The sequence below is a fragment of the Conger conger genome, chromosome 8 (genome assembly GCF_963514075.1).
Source record: "Conger conger chromosome 8, fConCon1.1, whole genome shotgun sequence".
In the NCBI taxonomy this organism is placed as follows: Eukaryota; Metazoa; Chordata; class Actinopteri; order Anguilliformes; family Congridae; genus Conger; species Conger conger.
Window position 1 is genome coordinate 51,781,446 of NC_083767.1, and position 21,610 is coordinate 51,803,055.

At 41.7% G+C, this 21,610-nt stretch overlaps 1 protein-coding gene across 5 annotated transcripts in view; it reads right to left on the reverse strand.

Annotated features, from left to right (window-relative positions):
* LOC133134835 (metabotropic glutamate receptor 3-like) overlaps nt 1-21,610 on the reverse strand; it is a 41,687-nt gene that overhangs the window by 2,556 nt on the left and 17,521 nt on the right. For 4 of the 5 annotated variants that reach the window (XM_061251311.1, XM_061251309.1, XM_061251310.1 and 1 more), the window contains 4 exons: nt 19,037-19,660; nt 15,534-16,401; nt 2,645-3,714; nt 262-436 (listed from right to left, as the gene is read on the reverse strand). In XM_061251311.1, the coding sequence (XP_061107295.1) occupies nt 262-436; nt 2,645-3,714; nt 15,534-16,401; nt 19,037-19,507 (2,584 nt within the window). In that variant the 5' untranslated portion in view covers nt 19,508-19,660. Of the gene's footprint in view, nt 1-261; nt 437-2,644; nt 3,715-15,533; nt 16,402-19,036; nt 19,661-20,175; nt 20,291-21,610 lie in introns of those variants that run through there. The other variant, XM_061251313.1, reaches the window with a different exon arrangement.

A 21,610-nucleotide genomic window follows, 5' to 3' on the forward strand; every position in this document is an offset into this window, starting at 1 on the left:
CCACTGCTGTAACATATGGTATTTACTCAGGAGGTCATAAACTGGCTGGCTAAGCCCCAGAAACAGGCACAGCCAACTGCTTCTCCTTTTCTGTCCACCAGCTGAGCTATGCATCCATTGTGCCAGCGGACTCACTATAGTTCAGTCGGTCTACTAGCCGTTATCCAAATCTGCAACTTTTATGAACAGAATGGAGAATGTATAGGCTGATCTCTCCTGAAATAGACATATAACGTGGGTGTAATGGAGCGTGTCTCTCACCGTGAGAGTAGGGTGCCGCCGTGCCACCCACGCTGAAGCGGTTTAGGTTGTGCCGGTGGCTGGTGACGTTCTTCTGCGGCTGGAACAGGATGATGTGCACCTTCGGGGCGAACATGCACCCCAGGACCACGAAGCCGCTCAGGCTGACCGATATGCACATGGTTGTGGTCTGCACCTGGGGAGAGGAGAACACACATATCATGAGTCCTGAACCCAAGGGACAGTGAAAAAAACACACACACACACACACACACACACACACTCACACTCAGCTGTTCTGTGCTGCACTGACATCCACAAACAGGGTTTCATTCCTGCAATTAAACAGTTAAATAGAATAATCCTCCAAGAGAATATAACTCTGGGAAACAGTTTAGTGGAATGCTCAGATAAAAATAAATTAGGCTGGTAAAGAGCTGCTGGCCTAATCTGAGTTTGATGTGACCAATAAAATACTTTACCTTGGGGATTAATTCACACTCTGAAGAAATAAATAAAAAATTCTAATAGGACGACACTTTACTAAAATAGGCATGTTATGATAATGGTAAAAAAAAAAGGTTATTATATTTTACCATTATCAGTTAGTATATTTTGAAGAATACTGCCCATGATTTCCTTCAGAACTACTTTTACAACGTGAAAGTGGCAGGTTGTATCTGTTGTTTAGAGAGCAGGATTAAATAAGTATGCTGTCATATAGTAGCACTTTGCAGTAACTCTTTTGGCTGCTGGACAGACTGCTCTTGTGCTCTCAGTTCTTCTAAAATAATCATCTTTCCTAGGTTAAGCCAGCATTAAATTTATCTTATGCATAGTGTATAATGAAACATTCTTTGCATGCCATTTAACCATGAGAATATATTAAAGTTTTTTAATGGGTTGAAACTGATAAGTTCAACTTACCTCAGCATTCTCCTAAGCATCCCCTGAGTCCATCTATGTCTAAGGCTTAAATTAGTTTTTACTTCACGGATTGGGTCTTTTACAGATACACATTATCTCTTGTTTAAGATTATAATTTGTTTTAGCAATGTTAAGCATTTATGTGGACAAATGATCGCAGTTTGTCCACGTTTATCAGTACAGATGTTGATGTAGCATTTTTGAGTTACCAAAACGTTATCAATTCCTAAACTATTGTATTATTAAGATGACCATTTGGAACTACTTATTCATAACAGAAATTGTGCCATCTGTAGTACTGTGGTAGATCACTAATAATGCAATGGAAGCAGGGCATATTTCTCTCTAAGATGGTTATGTGGATTACGTTCAGGCATATGCATAATAGTTACCTTTATATATCTAGCAGATAATCACCCTATATCATATTATTGATTTGAATTTTGTATTAGCAAGTGATGTGTGATCTATAATAATGAATTGCTAGTCTGATATGTTACACCTTTACCAGGTTTAACATAATGTATTAATTTAACAGGAAGAAAAGATCCCATTTTGACATGAGGAACTAACCATATGTTGGCCAGGTGTGGTTTCAATCAGGTAACATTGTACTCTATACATCCTAATTAGCTCAGGCCATTGAGGATTGACATAAGATTAGCTTTTTTTTCCATGGAAGAAGTATTCATACACAATTTTGGAATGTTCATTTTGACACTATAAAACTGTGGTGTCCAAAATCCATGATTCACGATATTTCAGAATTTGGGCAAGATCATAACATTTTTTGCTTTTTATATGCAATGCATTTGAATAATTAAGAAAGAGTAAATTATTTCTGTTGATGGACTAAAAATATGTAGTTTTAGATTCTCCCCTTTGGGGTTTCCTATTCATATACTCTCCTTTTCCACACTGATATACAATATGATATTTAATGTTATTTTCTTTGCCATTTCCTGCTTGCTGCCGAACCACGAAATTGGTCAATGGCTCATTGATTCTAACGGTTCCATCTCTTTTGCTATAAAGAAAATTATTTTTTTTGGTTCATACAACGTTAGTGTTTCTCACATTCTGGAGTTTATGAAGCCAAACTACCACAACACATTTGTCTTCAGTTAAAGTCCCTTCCCTATGCTTGTCTTTATAAAACCCCAGAGATACTTTCACTCTTTTACAACTAAGCTTTGAAATAGTGAGGTTGTTGTCATGAAATCAGCACATTCCACTGAAGGCAAGATCACCCTGGACCTGGGGGGCAAAATCCAGCAGGTTTTCCAAATCAATTATAACCACTGTCACAATTAGAACTTGGGAAAGCAATGAAATTGCTTAGATCAAGACAATTATTAATTGTGTTTTAGATTACAGTAGTTAAGTGCTCATCTAGATCAACGCCTGCAGACTGCAGCCCTCCAGGACCAAGGTTGAGTAGCCTTCATCTAAACAGATCAGTGGTTGCGTGACTGACTCGGTAATCACTGGAGGTGACGTAGAAGATGGGCAGGAAGGCCAGCCAGATGATGCAGGTGGTGTACATGGTGAAGCCTATGAACTTGGCCTCGTTAAAGTTCTCGGGACACTTCCTGGTCTTGAAGGCGTACACGGTACACAGGATGACCAGAACCACGTCGTAGGAGAGCGAGAGGAGCATGCTGGAGTCGCGCACGTTGCACTTGAGGATGACCGTTTCCCGGCGTTCGGGCAGCGTGAAGCGGCGGGTGCCCGGCACCTCCAGCAGGAGCCAGACGGACACCAGCACCAGCTGCACGGAGATGAGGCTCAGGCAGATGAAGACCTGCGAGCTGGGGCTGATGAAGCGCGGCCGCTGGGCGCTGTCCTTCACCCCGCCGAAGATGCGTGCGATGCGGTTGGTCTTGGTGAGCAGGGCGGAGTAGCACACGGCGAAGGACGTGCCCAGGCCCAGGCGCCGCAGGGTGCAGATGGCCGGCGAGGGCTTGGCGATGAAGAAGAAGGTCATGCCGTAAGACATGAAGACGCCCAGCAGGAGGATGTAGCAGAGCTCTCGGCCCGACGCCTTGACCAGCGGGGTGTCGTTGTTGCGGATGAAGACCCCGGCCACCAGCGTGGTGCTGATGAAGCCGGCGCAGGCGATGGCCATGGGGCCGATGGCCCAGGAGTCCTCCCACATGATGTAGTCCTCGGGCAGGTCGAAGCAGCCCGTCAGGTCCTCGTTGGGCCACTGGCCCGGGCTGCAGGGGGCGCAGGTGAACTCGTCGGCCAGGTACTCGTGGACGTCGCAGGACGTGCAGATCCAGCAGCAGTACTCGCCCGCCTGCATCTTCTTCATCTCGTTACGGGCACACGGGTCGCTGCACTGGGACGTGGGCGTGGCCACTCCGCCCTGGGACCAGCGGATGAGCTCGTTGTTCAGGGTCAAGGTCTCCGCCCACTCTCCCACCGGGACGTAGCTGTATTTCTCCACCGTCTTCTGGTAGTTGAAGATGTTGTAGCGACCCATCCCATCGCCGTTGGCGTCGAACTTCACAAAGCTGTCAATCCCAGGCGGAGAGAAGGGTGCTGAGAGAAAAAAAATGAATACATTTGAAAGTGGGAATTATGATGCTTTATGAGTTTACGCTGAATAGATCAGATTCTGCCAGACGCAGAAACATGCAGTAAAAGGAAGCAAACAACTGAACCATCAGACTCGCATGAGAAAAGCAATTTAAATTTGAGAAGCAGCATATTATCAAAAAATAGGCAATAACTTTCTGCAGTATAAGATACAATTGGATTTTAAAAGCTGTTCACAGCCAGGCTATTTCATCAGCATGTAATAATTGCTAAGCGTGACCATTGTATTCATCACCTTTGATGGGTATTGTGCTATTTTTGGATTTATATGATGTGTCTATCAGATGCTGTGACTTGGGTCATATTAACGGACCGCCAAAAGTGCTTTCCAAAGTGAGACTTTCAAGCCACCTCACAAAGGAAACCAATCATTCTTGATTCAATTTCAAGAACTGCCTGTGGACACTTGTCAGCCAGATGGCTAGGAAACCAATCTAGATGACCTTTCCCTCAGGTTAAAGAAGATAGCATATTGTAATGGAGCGATAAACAGCAATAAGGGAAGAAAAAGGGATGCAGATCATTGTGTTGGAGCTGATTGCCAGCTATGCTATAGAGCATGTTAAATCTGTGGTTTGTAATGCACTACACCCTTTCCTTTTGAGCTCGTGACTCTCGGGATTGCTCACTGAATCTAAGGGACTGCCCTTAAAAAAATTGAAAAATTGTCACTCAGAATTATGTAAAAAACTTAAAAAGCTCATTTTCTTTTCAACTTGGTGCATTTCTTCTTAATAGCGCCTCACAAGATTGCAGACTTGTAATATAGCTGGCTGATGAGTCACAATCTGGACTGTTGTGAACACATGATAAACCACGGTGGAAAACAGCTTGTCAGTAAGATAGAATTTAGAGTTTATGAACTCCATACATCATAGAGACAGTTCCTTTCTCAGCACACTGACTGCTTGCTCGTAATTTATTCAATAGATTTGGCTGTTCTTTGAGCTGTCTAATCGTTTTTCATTCAGATAATATTAAGGACGCCATTGTAAATATCTCTTATATTAATGGTCATACTATTATGAAACAACAATTGGAATCCTTAGGAATCCATCCAATCACTTACTAGGGCAGCAAGAGATGGCAGAATAACTTGAGCCACAAGATTCCTTAGCTAAAATCCCATATGGATGAATCTCTCAGCAGAAGCCTCTAACAAGCTCAGTCCTTAAACGACATATGCAGCATATCTGTAGCCTCATTATGGGTTTCTCAAATATTGTGCATTGATTCACACAGTTCTGTCAATAGGCACTTTCAATAAAATAATCTATAGCTTGTTTCACTATATTTTCTTAGTTTTCTTGGCTTTACATTTCATTTGTTAAAAAATATTGAATGAGAGTAAACCTAAAACACAGTTGAATAAATTTAAACATGTTATCCAGTACTGTACATTATACACCAAATAGACATATGATAAGAGCAAGGATCAAAATAATTCATTGCACGAGTAGTATGTCAAGCAACAACAATTTCAAATTGATTACTCACTAAAGGACCATTACCCCCATCACAAATACCACTTTGATTCGGATAGGATGTGGCAACCCTTAGATGGCAGTATTGCCTTCTAACATGGCAGAAAACAGAAAAGCTACTTCAATTTAAATGTAAAACTATTTTTTTACATACTTTAAATCTCCTGATGATGAAAACAGTGAAGCCGGCACAGACTTCCCAAATTAAAATTCAACAAGCCACCCATCAGCATGCTGGCGTGCTCCTGAAACACTTTGCATTAATTTATCAGCAGTTTATCCTGTAATTATAGCAATTATATCTAAGTGTAATTATAGCAATTATAATGATTTCAATGTGAAATTGTCACTTTGAATTAACAAACACAGCATTGGCAACAATAACTGTATGTAGTGTTGGCAGCATCTTCCTCTTAACTGTCGCAAGACAAAATGTCACTGATCCTCTAATGAGTTTACAAGAGTCATGCAGTAAGTTCTGCAATATCAAAAACTGTTTTATTTATAATGTGATCTCAAATGTATTTATCAACAAACATTCCACATCACAAATAACATTTCTTTAAAAGAGAACCCTTTCCTTGGCCACAGAATTTTTCATACACTATTTTTGTAACAGTGTTTTTGATGGTGACTGCGCTGCTGTGTCTGTTGCATAGACATGGGAGGTGCCCTCGCTTGCCCCCACAGCTGGGAAAGGGTGAGAGACCAGGAATCAGGTGCAGTCAGTCTGCAACCCAGGGGAAGGGGGCAGTCAGTCTGACACTGAGGGGAAGGAGGCAGTCAGTCTGACACTGAGGGGAAGGAGGCAGTCAGTCTGACACTGAGGGGAAGGGGGCAGTCAGTCTGACACTGAGGGGAAGGAGGCAGTCAGTCTGACACTGAGGGGAAGGGTGCAGTCAGTCTGACACTGAGGGGAAGGGTGCAGTCAGTCTGACACTGAGGGGAAGGGGGCAGTCAGTCTGACACTGAGGGGAAGGGGGCAGTCAGTCTGACACTGAGGGGAAGGGGGCAGTCAGTCTGGCACTGAGGGGAAGGGGGCAGTCAGTCTGACACTGAGGGGAAGGGGGCAGTCAGTCTGCAACCCAGGGGAAGGCTGGCACAAGCCTGGAAGTCCCAGGAAATCATTTGGTGGAGATAAAAATATTCAAACTCAGCAGCAGTAACCATCCAAATTTCAGGATAAATGTTTAGTAATGTTTATACAAACTTTGAAAATAGTATTTTTTTTTATACTGCCATCGTATATTGTAGCATATATAACAATGACTACAGTGCAATTACATCTAATTTCACCAACTTGAGTGTTAAGGCAATTAATTCATAATTCTGTTGCCTGATTACTGCACTTATTTTAATTAACTTAGACTGTAGGTATACTGCAGTGAAATTGTGCATAATTTGTCTTGCTGTGGTTTTAATAGGCTTTGGTTTCTTTTTAGAATAAGCTGAAAAAGCTTTCTTTTTTGGAGTCTTGACTCCAGCATATTAAAAATTGATATTCAAACACTCAGGCACACGTGTGCCTACAAAATGGCTTTATTTGCTTACAGTAGTTTTCTCTTGGCAACCATTTTACCATCTCACATGTAGGTGGCAGGTACAACTGGAGATTGGAGATTGAAGATTCATAGTAAAGTTATAATATACAGTATAGTTAATGTATGGCCGGTAATTCATCTGAGTGTGGTCCTCTTAATAAAATAAGACAAACAACTACAGACACCAAAGTCTGCTACTGAATGACCTTGTACCAGCTGCCTGAATAACTACAGATGCTAGGAAGACCATGTCTGATATTTGCTTACATCAGGTGCACTGCAATTACCTTTGGAGAGGCATACAAATTGCATCAGAATAACATATACAGTATCAAAAATATCTTAACACAAGAACTTATTTTCTAAAATTCATGCTATTTTATAAAATTGGCTAAAATGGGCTGCATATCTGAGTAACAGAAAAAAACATTTTACTAGGTACCTGCATGGCCATTGGGAGGATTACGGGTCCAGATGTCCACTAAAATCCAATTTTTAAGCATCCCTCCATTACGCACAGATAATGGTGTGCAACAACACTTGAAAACAATCATAAATCACTGCCTTGAATCAGCAGGGCTGGAATATATTTATAAGTGAGGGGTTTAAAATGTAATAACAAGAAAAGGAAATGTCTTCTTGCTTACTAATAGTACATTCATGTACAGACTTTTTAATTTGAATGACATTATAGTGAAAAAATATTGTTGTAAAATAATACTCAAAATGCAAACAGTATGTGATGTCTATCAAGTTTTTCTAACAAATAACAAGCAACAAGAATGAGTTGTTAACTCACACTAATTCAATAAGATAATTTTGAGTTTTTAGGTGGTAGATTGCGCAGGTGAAATTCGATTATATTTCAGTTTTACTGGTTTGAATGTGCAGCCCGGCTAGCTCCGTCGGTAGAGCATGTGACTCTTAATCTTAGGGTTGTGGGTTTGGGCCCGACATTGGGTGTAACCTTTGGTGGCATGGATGGTGCAGTGGGCAGCACTGCTGCCTCACAGCAAGGAGGTCCTCGGTTCGAATCCTGGTCAGCCGGGGCCTCTCTGTGCGGAGTTTGGGTGTTGTCTGCGTGGGTTTCCTCCGGGTACTCTGGTTTCCTCCCACAGTCCAAAGACATGCAGGTTTGGCTGATTGGAGAGTCAAAATTGCCTGTAGGTATGAGTGTGTGAGTGAATGGTGTGTGTGCCCTGCGATGGACTGGTGCCCTGTCCAGGGTGTATTCCTGCCTTTTGCCGACTGTATGCTGGGATAGGCTCCAGCTCCCCTGCGACCCTGTTCAGGATAAGCGGGTTCAGATAATGGATGGATGGATGGTTTGAATGTTCCCTGCAGGAATTTGGAACAATGGGTCAGTTGGTGACAAGTGCCTGAAGTGACATCACTGCTCTAGTCAGAAAACAGAGGTCACATGAGGTGAAAGGGAGAAGTACTGTCATTATTTTTAAAGGGCTGGACTGAGAATCGACCAGCTTTATATTTGGATCACTGTGGAACACAATGTAAGATTTAGGATGAGGGGTAGTTAAATACCAGATAACACAAAAGTGCAAACATGGGATGGGAATAAAAGACATTTCTCATGCAAATGTATCCACATTTCCTCTCTGGTCATGCATCCTGATACAGCATGCTAAATCACAGTCTTCACTGAACGTGTAGTTATAAATGCCTGTCTTTACAACAGCCTCAAAGTCCAGCTCTATACTTTCTCTAGGGACACACACTAGGCACACAACCATAATCTGTTTTTCAGTGCAGCACTTGCCCCTAAGATTAGATGTGTGTGGGCGTTTGTATGCGTCGGGGGTCATTCAATCCTACAGGGGATGACACTAAGCTATGGCCCTGGGGTCGGACACCTTTTATCCGGTTTTCCCTGTCCTCTCTCTCTTCAGATTACTGATGAACTTCACGGAAGTGCTGCTTTACTCTGGTGTTTCCTTGTCACCATTTTACAACAAAAGCCTCTGGATTTACACTATATACATCACTCAGACAGGCCATAGGCTCTAATGCATAACTCCTCATCAATTTCTGTATTCATAATCATAGCACAAATATATTCAACTTAATGCTAAAGATGAGCATACAATCTATGTCTATCCAGTTAAAGATAGAAAGCATATTCTTGCATATTCTTCATATAACTGATTGGATGCGGGCTAAAATACATTACTGTTTGTTCATTTCTAATTCCCATGCATAAGGGCTTAGTATTGTTTTCCACCCTTGTATGCTGCTTTGTACTTTTAACCATCTGCACATGTTAATCTGTGTTAAATACAATGGAAAGGAACAAATTATGTCGTAAATAATTTTAGGACAAAATATGCGGGAGCCTAGCTTGAGATTGCATTGCTGCGTGTATGCTGCGGGTGATGCCACTGTTTATCATGATGCAAGTATCAGCTGCGCTCAGCTTCTATTCTGAGAGCAGCCTGGAGAGAAGGAACAGGAACATGAGAATAACTGAACCCTGTGAACACCATCAACAATACAACTTAATCACACAATAAATATGGAACTATGGAATATGGAACTATAAACATATATTAATTATGCAGGTGTAAGGTCAAGGGATGATACACTTGTTTATTATGACCATTAAAACAAATTGCGGGAATGCAACTGTACAGCAGAATACCAAATTGCCAGGAAACAGCATGTTGCTCAGAAAATTTGCAGTAGTCATTCTGTATTTTTTTTTCTTTAAATTATTTGAAACAAAATGGCAAAAAATTGCACTGGTGGTGACATACCGATTTGTAATGCCTGGGAAAATAATTAAATTAAGAAGCCTAAATAAAACACCAGTTTCTTATTGAGGACTTTCATTTATAAGTATAAGTATAAACCACCTCAAATCATTCTCAAAAATAAAATAGACAGGTGCTCTAGAGCACGTGTCTGTTGTGCACTTGGCCCTATTATGGTCCAAATATTATGGGTGACAGATCAGATGAAGTAATCAGATGAAGTAACAGATCAGATGAAGTAATCAGATGAAATGGATTAGGTATCTCCCAAATAAACAAAAGGCTCAAGGAGCATGATCCACTGTTACTAACACTCTGTACCCATTTACACCTCCTGTCTACCTGTCCGACTGCTGTCTCACAGCTGAAACTCAGGACACACAAGTTGAAGCAGTACTACTGCTTGGCATCTTTATCTTGGGTGTGAGTGGTTCTGGAGGGCACTGTAATTGAACAAGCTAGAGAAGTTCAACTGAAGCTGCCCATAATTATTATATAGCTTGTGTGTTTAGGAATTACTGCTGTATGTATATTCAATTCTATATTCAAAAATAACACTTGCAAAAATAAATACAGTATGGTCATTAATCTAGGATGAAAAAACACCACTGTCTCTAACACCACTGCAGTGTGGTCTCCGGCGGAATAAAGAGGCAAAATTTTTCTGGTTTCTTTGAGCAGCAAGACATATTTTTTTCATATTGTTATCACTGCTGATAGTTTAATATTAAACTCTCAGCTCAATAAACGCCCCCCCCCCCCCCCCCCAACCCCCCCGCTACCACCACCCACCCCTGCCCAACAAGCCGTTTTTCTGCAGACCTCAAATGCTAGCAAAAAATAGCAGCCCAAGAAATATTATACATACAAACAATAAAAACAGGAGGAAAGGGGAGGGTAAATCACATTTATTTAAGCTGAGATCTGCGAGAGCACTGATCTGTTTTCTGCAGATGGGGGAGGAGGAGGTGGGTGGGTGAGAGATGACAGAGAGTGTGTAGGTTGGGGGTGTCTGAGAATTCTGGGAAAAAAGCAAATCGAGCCAATTCTCCTCAAGCAAAAGCTTAAGTAGATCAACAATAAACCGGAGTGAAGATTTTCCTTTGGTACCTTTTCCCCAGCAGTTAGGTGTGTCTCAGGCCTTCCATAGGGTTACTTCAGGGATTTGTAATTACAATAACTGCCTCCTGTACCCTCTTGTGCGCTACACTGTGTCTTCATTATTTTGAGGAATAGCCAATGTGTGGACACAGAGAATATTAGCATTGAAAATAGGAATGACAATAAGGAGGGATAACAATATGTATCACCTGGTATTAGACAGTGGCGATACATCCAGTATATTTTGTTTATGGCTGAAACCATTTCCCCCAAGGCTTACATCCTTGGCAGAAGAATCTGTCAGCCGCTTTGGATTTTTCAGTAAACAGAAGCTTTGAGGAGAAAGTGTGTAGGCGAGGACCGGTAGCGCATACATTGTGCTACTCTTTTTCCGTCTCTGCTCTGAGGTAGACAAACACGTATTGACTTTTTATTTTGATCTGGCAGTGGACCCGGTACATATATCTCTTCTCTGTAACTGTTCCTTTTTTAGTTAGGTCGACTAGCTTATGGAGGGCTTGGCGTCAGTTTTTATTTCCAACCGGTTGCTTTTGAGTGCCTGTAACATCATGACTGTAATGCATGTTTAACATGTAAAACATTACTTTAACATTGGTTTCATCTACATTATTTAGTCACTTCGCAGATGCACTTACCTGGGGGCTAATTACATGGAATTACATTGAAGATACAGTATTAGAAGTACAAACACTTGTAATGCAATGGAGATAAGTACCATGCTTAAACACACCAGCAACGGCTCATTCAGGATCTAAACATGCAGCCTCCTGATTTCAGAAGCAGCTTCCCAAACAAGCAAGTTCACAATATTCCCAGTCAGGAAAGTAGAACATGTGAACTCCAGGGATAAGTTAAATGGATAGCAATGAAGCATGAGCAATATGGTTCCCTCTCTCCCAACCCTTTGTTTTTTCAGACAAACTGCAGATGTTAAAATATTTATGCTATTGTGTGAAAGGTAATTCCGGCAGGAGGAGAACTCCGCAGTGATCTTTTCATTCGAAGATAAAAGCCAGCCGAAGACCCCAGGGCTTCACAACATAAATCTTCAGTTTCACAAAATATTAACAGCAGCAATAGAGATGCAAGTCACCAGGTCATTCTCAACAGAACTGACTGTCCCACTATTTACCATCCACCTTGGATGCCATCATCATCGTCATCATCACCACTATCACGACCCAGAAGAGGTAGCAGTTCTAGAAAAATAAATATTGTCATTTTCAAAAAAAATGACATCATGGGAGTTTTATCATTGTCACTATTGAGAATGGGGCTTTTGAAAGCCGGTTTGCGAACTTTGAATTTCATCTGAGGATGAAAAGCAGGATTTGGATCCAGCAGTGGACTGAACGGGTGTCTGTAGGAGTGATGTGGGAGACAGCAGTCCCAATTACGGAGAGGGAAAGAGACCTCAGAGGGAGCGCTCACGGCCTCTCCCCGCCCCCGCGGCATCGTCGGGATGAAAACAGATGTGGTTTGTGTGAACTGGATACTGCCTCTCTCACTCTCATTCCAGACAGCACCCCACAGCCTTTGATTCGCTGCTTGAAATATGAAGATGGTGGATTTCAAAGAGAATGGTCTGCTGACGCATGCCATCCCACAGCAGCGCTTCCCCTGTTCTCTCCCTCTGCAGAACTGAGCTCGGTGTGTGCGTGTTCACGCATATCTACTCTTCATACGTTTACAATTATTACATATACTCACGCATTTAATTGTGACATATACTTATATATACCATGTCGTTTAGTCAATGAAATACAAAAAGAACAATTTCAGAATCAGATTTTACATTAATAATCCTCATGAACATAAAGTGACTATGTTATGATGAATATGAATTACTGGTATCCATTTTATTCTAGCATGGAATTGCTGAGTGTTGAGATTTGTATTCAACTCCTAGAGCAAGAAATGAATTGCATGCGTCTGCTTTCTACATGTTTTTAAGATATTGCCCAAAAGACCAGAACTTTTAGACACAAATTAAAGTTGAACGGGAAATTCTGAATTTGAGTTGTTCTTCAGTGCTTACTGGCACAAATTCAGTTATTGTCCTTATGTAATATCCTGTATTCTGCACTGCTCTGTAGCTCCACCTCCCGGTTCTATCTCTGATTGCCTGCCTTAATTCTGCAAAGTGTTCACACCTGTTCTCTAACTATCACCACATTCCTTATGTCTGTCCAATTGTCTAATCCGGAGCCATTTGTATTATAATGTGAGTCAATGTGAATCCAGTCCCGCATCTTCTTTCCTCCCTCATTATTGAATGATTGCCCTTTCATGTTTCTCACCTGATGTCTATTGTTAGACCGGCCTCACTCCCATGCCCTGCCTAGGTTGTCTCATTCCTCTGTGTATATAAGCCCCAGTCCATTGTCAGAATGTTGATCAATTATTCCAGAGCCGATTCGTGAAAGCCTGTAATTTTTTAGATTCTTGAGACACCCTTTTTACCCTTTTGACTTTGAGTTTTGCTTATTCCCTTCTATTTTGTTTTTGGTTTTTGATCTTTGCTTTGCTTATGACTCTCCCTGTACCTACTCCTCTGTACCTCTGCCATTCTGATCTCCCGGATTTTGACCTGTGGACTGCTTTTTTGTGATTTCCCTTTCGCTTCTTGATTTGGCACTGTCTCTCTCTGATTACCTGGCTTGTACCTCTGGACTGAATAAAGATGTTTTTTGGCATACTGTGGTCTGTGATTGGGGTTCTAGCCCCAAGCGTAACACCTTTATGAGCTTTGATTTTTTCAGCTGGAACATAGAAGTGTACAGTATCAATGCTTGTTTATGCCCAGTTGTGCAGCTTCTGTTAAGATATGGTTCTCTACTGTGTAGGGATGCTCTTCTAGCAAGTCTTGTACCTCTCCTACATTAATGCAATGTATTGAAAAAGCAATAGAACAGAAATAGAAAGCAGACACATGCAATTCATTTCTTGGTCCAGGAGTTGAAAAAAAATCTCAACACTCAGCAATTCCATGCTTGAATAAAATTAATACCAGTAATTCATATTAATAATAACATACTCACTGTATGTCATGAGGTTTATAAACGTATAAGATTCTGGATTTTGGATATCATTGACTAAACTGCTGGTACGTACTGTAACAGGGCTCCAGACTATGACTAAATGGTCACATTTTGCAAGCATTTTTCCTGGTGGTGTGAATAATTTTTAAGTCACACTGGTGCAATTAAGAAGTTAACAAACTTATAATTATTTGCTCTTTCATCGTTCATTCCCCCCACAAATGATGTGACTTTTCCTGCATGTGTCAGTTCCTCAGTTCACAACAGTTCATCAATTCACAATGAGATAATACGTATTTCCAAACTTCACTTCTGTGTCCGGTGTACCCAGTACCATAAAAGATGCAGCAGATACAGAAACAAATAGTTCTAATCTAACGACTGATCAAAAAATCCTAATGGATTCATAAATGAATCAATCAATCAATGCACAAGTTTTCGAACTGAGTAACAATCCACATTTCCAACTTAAATTGCAATTTTTTATCATGTGATGTGGAATTTGTGTATTTAATAGCCTTATTATGGGTTCCAGCTGTCATCAAAAGATAATCCACAAAAAGTCCTTTATTTTAGACTATTCCATTCCATTTAATTCTCTCTTGTTTGCTACAGCATATACAAATGTGTGAGGTTAGGGTTTTTGAAGCTGCCATAGACACAAAGCTGTCAAGACACAATGACATTTCTTTTCAGGAAAGTTGGTCTTGAGTGAATCTTCAACATACCCAACGTTGAGGATGGTGGCACACTTCTGATGCCTCTTTTCAAAGCTTAATAAGCGCAAATGAATTTATTTGCATTTTTCATGCGCTACAGTGGCTTCAGAAAGTATTCACACCCCTTCACTTTTTGCACACTTTATTATTTACACTCAGTCAGGGAGAACCTGGTGCAGGGACAACCATCTCAGCAGCACTCCATCAATCAGGCCTTTATGGTAGAGTGGCTAGTCGGAAGCCACTCTTCAGTAAAAGGCATATGACATGCTGCTTGAAGTTTGCCAAAGGCATTCAGAGGACTTATTTAAGAGAGAATGAGGATAACGATTCTCTGGTCTGATGAGACAAAAATGTAACTCTTTGGGCAGGACTCCAAGCACGGTGTCTGGTGAACACAACACACTGTTACCACAGGCCTCTGACTGTCCCTGAGTGGTCCAGCCAAAGCTTAGACTTAAACCCCATAAAACATCTGTGGAGAGACCTGAAGATTGCATTTCTCAGATGATTACCATCCAACCTGATGGAGCTTGAGACAATCTGACAATATGAATGGGATAAACTGCCCAAATTCAGATGGGTTATTGAGAGTAGTTTGATTGGCAAAAAATGGCAATTATATCCATTTATAATTAAATCTCCAACACAATAAAGTGTGCAGAAAGTGAAGCGATCTGAATACTTTCTGAAGCCACTGTGTATCTTCCTTGTTAATCACCAAAATTATTTTTTGAGAGAACGACCGCTCATACTTTAAGACTTACACAGAAAAAAAAGGACAACAAAAATATGTTTACTTTTAAGAGATATGACCCCTCAAAAATGAAACAAAAAATGAACGAATATCACTTTTTAGGCCCAATAAATGCTTTTTCTCAAATTTTACTAAGTACTCCCAAGATACCAAATATCAAATGATTTGGCAGTTTGCTCGTAGAATTATGGCCATTTTAAAATCTTTAGCTTTATTAGCTGCAGTCATATCTGGCTTTTGGCTGTGAGTACTACAGGTACATGCATCCTACAGTTACAGCATAATTTCAACCACATTTCGAAATGGAAGATTTCATTGCAAACGACTTACCCTTGAAGTTGATGTCGAGTAGGTAATCCCTATACAGTTTCCTCCCGTCTAAGGCTTTCATAGCATCGCACAGCTGCGTGGTGTTGGAGCATAGCGTGCGATGCATCTTGTGCAGAGCGTGGGCCATGGCATACACAGCGTTCACCACAAACATGATCTTAGACTCAGGCTCAAAATTGGAGCTGTTGACCGCCAGGTGCTTTGCACAAGGCCTCAGGTGTGAAGCTTTTTCCTCCCCCATCCCACCCAGGGAGCACTGAAACTTCTGCTCCCAGAAGTCCTTGTACCAGGGGTTTCGCAAGTTGGAGTTGGGGTTGAGGTGCTGGAAGTAGCGGTTGAACTCCCTCACTGGGTGGGCGGCCAGCTCCAGCGTGATGGCCCCGTCAGCGACGTTCTCGTTGCTCTTGACGATGCTCTCCTGCGCCCCCCAGCCGTCGCTGGCAATCCAGATGAGGGAGGCGTTGAGGCGGCCGGCGGCGGCCAGCAGTTCCCGGGCATCGTCGCTGCGCATGAACAGGACCGCCACTTTGGCGTTGGGCTTCTGCAGCAACTGCCGGATGACGGCGTCGTATGACTTCTTGGCGTTCGAGCGGCCGACCTTCTCCGAGGTGGCAATGCAGATGTTGCGGAGCCTGGCTTCCTGTTCAAAGGCCTCGATTCCCGTCTCCCCGTAGTCGCCTTCGGAAGCCACCGTGGACACGTAAGTCCAGTTGAAGAAGCGCAGGATCTCGGCCATGGCCTTGGCCTGGTAGAAGTCAGGCGGGACTGTCCGGGCAAAGTAATCGTACCTGGTCTTGTCACTCAGCTTGGCACTGGTAGAGGCGTAGCTGATCTGAGGGATCTGGAACAGCCGCAGTAGGTTGGCGACCTGTTGACAGATCAAATCAATAATGAGGGACAGAGTGTCATGAGTTTGTGAAATATTCTCCATAATCCCCAATGAAACAAGTTCTAACCCGAATGAACATTTATGTAACATTTTATACAGCACCAGGTGCTGGAACTGTTATGCTTCCATTGCATTCCATTGGGCTTTGGTAAGTTGTTGTACTGTCAAATCTTCTCACCTGATGCCTTTTTCTTGCTATTTTGTACTAATGCCATGATAAATTTCTATTTGTTAAAAAATGAGCACACCAACGCAAAAGCTGCAGCAAAATCTGAAGGAAATGAGGAAATGATCTCATGAACATTGTGAAGTAATGTTTGGATTCCCTGCAGCTCATGGGAAGACTGAACAGAAGGACAGAGTAGTTTATAGAATTTGAAAAGCTTAGATACCACAAAAAAAACAAACAAGTCTGCAGGCTCACTTGCAAACTGTATCCAGCAGAGTTCACAGAGATAACCGAGTTGGAGGCACCTATGTCTGCTTTCTCCCACTCATTCACACATGCATTACCTTCTGAGCACCCAGAGACCATTGTGTATAACAATCTTTGTAAATATGTGCATACTGGTCAATGCCACTGGCAGTTATTATATGCAAATATATGATATTTTTGAATATATTCAAATGATTGCTTTGTTAAGGAAAAATTGAAAAGGCTTTTTTGGGTACAACTAGCAGCCCTATGCTGTAAGCCCTGTTTAATGATGTCTCATAATTTCCATGACACGATCAAACAGTGCCATGATCAATACTTGAACAGCCTGCAGAGAATAGAGACCGTTCCGACAGCACCTGCAATCTTTTGTATTGCCCCGTGTTTTCTCCACCGGATGAATACGAATACTTCTTTATAAACAGGGGGAAATGGAGCGCTGTTTGGGGTCATGCGGCGATAAATGAACGTTTCTCGGCTGACGTACACAGTCAGCGCTATTCCGGCTTGTCAGGGTCTAGCCGTGGCCATCCTGGCACAGCGATAAACGGTATAAGGCAAAATAACCTGAGCTCACCAGCCGAGCGTCTGATTCCCCCTCATTAGCGCTGTGTGGAATTGATAGGCTTAATTACTCCCATGCCGCACAAGGGGATGTCTCACTATGCTCTCCTCTCTCCCCGGTTCACTGTGGTTTCATCACCCAGGGACGGCTGCATAAAAGCACTCTGATTATTGGTCAGGGCCCTTTTCATCACTGCTGCACTCTTCCTCCAGTGAGAGTGTGAATTGTGAAAGCAAGCATATGCAGAGATAGCACGGAAGAGGAGTAGAAATAAATGTGTAAATATTAGCTGTGATAAAAATGTGGTCAAATGCTGAGGTGCTGACAAGGTGCTACATAGGTGGTGGTACAAAATATATTTTACACATTAGGAACCAATAAGATATAAAGCTATTTTACCAGCATGCAAAATACCATGAGGCATAGGTCTTTTGTCCCACATGGCTCAACAGCTAATCATTTTTCATGAATTAAATTATGTGCTGAATAAGTTAAAGTTGCCTTCCACAGCATGGGGTGAAAAAAAAGTTACAAGCGTTAAAATAAATGTGTTCTCATAAACACAGCTGCTTCAGGGCTGAAACAGGGAAAACAACAACTACGCTATAAGGAGAACAATGACTAATTGTCACCCAAGAAACACGCATGATAGATAACAAGGGTTATTTAACGGGAGAGTGTGCTGAGGTCAGAATCTGCTTGGCTCTTCTCCAGGATAGAAACGCAACAACTTGAATAGTAAAGAGATTACGGATTTCAGAAAAAGATAGGGAGGGCAGTCTTTTGTGTGGCGTGGTGGAATGGCAGAGAGGATTTTATGCAAAACTATGCAAATTCCCTCAGTCACAAGAGCAACGAGAAATCCATGGCACACAAAGTAATAACGTCAGAGATACGCTGGGGCCAGTTCCACAGCATGTGAAACTACTAACTTTTTAAAATAACCTGTCTCAAGTCTGGTCAGAAACTGTACATATATGCATGAATCTTTGTTTCGATATGTGATATTGCTGTCCTTTTCAGAACTGTGATACCTAGTCATTGAACCAAGGAGTGAATGCAACAAGGGAGGGCAGGCAGGTAATGGTGGATAGAAGATCTGTCAGCTTTGGAAGCTTTGACTTTTGCCAAATTTATTTGCAGGATTTAAAAGCTAACTTACACGCATTTATTCCTAGCAGCTTGAAAAAACATTGCATTTTGTATTTCATATTTATATAACCAAGACTTCCTGATGAGAACCAGTTATATTTCTGTTTCCTTATTGTCTAGGTATTTTGAAGCCATTTATTTGTTTAGACAATGGGCTTTCTGCAATGTATTCTGTGGGTACTGACTTTACATTTGTTAAGGTAAAAGCAAATACTGTATAAGCCCCTGTGTGTTTTATCGTGAAATTCATAGTAGGCTCTTCAAAGAAAAAAAGAATCAATTAAATAATCCTAACTGTAGTAGTACAATTTACTGTAATACAAATATATGTTGAGTTTTCATGGATGCAAAATCCTGTCTGAATAACAAAACATGATACAATGATTTTTAGCCTGCTGTTGCAGTCATGGGCCATGATGACGCAAGCTCCATAGCGGCATGCAGTCTCAAACTGACTTTACCTGGATAGAGACACTGCTGAAGGAGCCCCCGATGACACCCACGATGGCTAAAGGGGTGTTTTCCTGCAGGGCGTAGGACCCGTCCGGACAGATGAACTCTGTGTCGTCCACTTTGGTGAGCGACGCCCTGACAAACTCCAGGGACTGCTCCAGAGCGTAGGTGTCTCGAGAGCAGGTGTCGAGGATGTGCGCCCCCAGCACCACGCCGGGCAGCACCGAAGGGTCCCGGTTGATCTCGTCGATGGCGAACAGCATGGCCTCCAGCCGCTGTATCCCGCGGTCCTCGTTTATCCGGCCACACTCGTCCATCCCCAGCCCCTTCTCGTGGACGGGAAAGAGGCCCCCCAGCACCAGGTCTCCCTCCATCTTGATCTCTCTCCTGGTGAAGCCGGAATCTCCCAGTGAGACGAAGATCGCTCTGGAGAGCGTGAACAGAAGCAGCACCCCGATCCCCGCTGGCATGTTTCTCATTTTTATTTGGGAAAAGGGTGGTGTTACCGGTGATTCAATCGGGGAGAGGGCTTAGAACCAAAAATGCTCCTGTTTGCCTTCCATGGAAGCGTCAGGATGTGTCCTGTCTGGCTGAACATGGAGGAGGAGTGGGTATGGGTTTCAGCTGGAGTCCTGCAAAGAGATAACAGCCAAAACAACTCAGTATAGACAACTCAAATGGGGAGCTCTCATGGACAGAAGAAAAAGGTCAAAGTAATGTTTTTTTTACTCTTGTTCATTAATTTATGATGTGTTAAAAATACAATAGGTAATTTCAGACCCCTTATGGTCAAGAGAGGAATTGCAACAACAGACAACCACAACACTGTTTAAGCTTCCCCACAGTCTATGAATATAACGTGTTGCGTACCATAAATCGTTAATATACAATTCAGTGTTCTCGTGCACTGTTTTGGAAAGCTGACAGTGACAAACGCAACAGAGCCTGCCGCCTTTTCGTAGTGTTTTAGTAAGAAATGTTCGCCGAACATGAGATCTTGACTTTGGTGTGCGACACAACACTATTTATAGTTTTCACTTTAGCTAACTAACTATATTGCGAGCAAGCAAGTTATTCGGCTGCGTAACTAGCTGGCTATGTAACTAAAATATGTTAGTCTACCGCAAACGATACAACTGCAACTTACAGTTTGAGAGAAATAAAGGTTTACGGATGATTAAACACGTAAAGAGACCAAAGGAATGTGTAGATGCCCAAGTTGCACTCCAGACAAGCGATCACTGAAATTCTGTATACTATTGCTTATCTAGTTAGAAAACAATACCAGTTAGCTATAACAAGCAAATTAATGATTACTAGTTAGCTTCCCGAATGTACAAATATCCACCTGAAGCACAACGCTTGTGCAATCGCGACTATGATCGTATTGCCTATATTTTATCGTAATATTTGTTAATTCTTCAAGCTAACTATAGCTAATTTGCTCGTTGCTACCGATAACAAACTGGTATTTTTTTTATAACTAGATATGTAGTCTTCGCTTGGATAATAAGAAATAGTACACAGAGTTTCAATTATTGCTTGTCTGGAGTGCAATTTGGGCAGCGACGCGAACAATCAGAATAAGCCCGCAGAATGCCATTGGCTGTGGCAGTCGGAACCATTTTTTCAACCAATGAGCTTTAATTGCTGTACAGCTGTACAATGTTTTGATAAATTTGACGACCCTACAAATGCACACTTTGAAACCAGAATTTAAGGAATATAAACACAGGCAGAGGGTGAGTCAACATGTCAGTGAACCTTTTTCAATGATATGAAGGGATTTACAATGGTCTTGTAACAATGTTTTAACACAAAAATCTTACCTATTGTACCTTTAATGACACAACAGATTTGGCTTAATGATGGAAGAAGATCGATACAGTCCAGTCTAAGTATTTGTATAGTGACTCCATTTTTGTGGTTTTGGCTCTGCATTCCAGTACATTAGCTTTCAAATGATGAATATGATGTTAAAGTGCAGACTAACAACCTTAATTTAATGGTACAGTCCATAGTGTAGTAATTACAGCCATTTTGCTATTAGTTGTACATTGGAGTATATATAAATGCAATTAGCAATCAGAAATGTCCACTTTAATTTTAAGGACAATAACTTAGCATTTAACCGCATATGGATTTTTCATATTGAAATTTTATTGTCAAAATTGTAAACAGTGCACGCATTTATCCACTGTGCATATTCTTTTTCCATATTCTCCTTTTTCTGCATGCATGCTCACTCTCTGAAATGATGCCATGCGGTATCCAATGGCTATTTGTGGATAATCATCCTGGGATTAGAGACTGATATATGCTCTGTGTTTTGATCTGGGAGCACCACAAAGCCTACTTAATCTCATTTATTTTCTCAGACTCCCTGGTTGATGATATATTTGAATGCCGAGCTAAACCTGTTGTGCTGGCAGCAGCTCTGACACCAAGTAACCCATGTCCAAGGGAAAAGACTATTCAGTCTATATACTGTAGTCTTGTTACTTTGCTTAGAGAGCCCCTAGCTCTGTGTTAAATGTCAAGCCTGGTCTGGAGTACCCCCAAGAGTCTGATGATTGCAACAT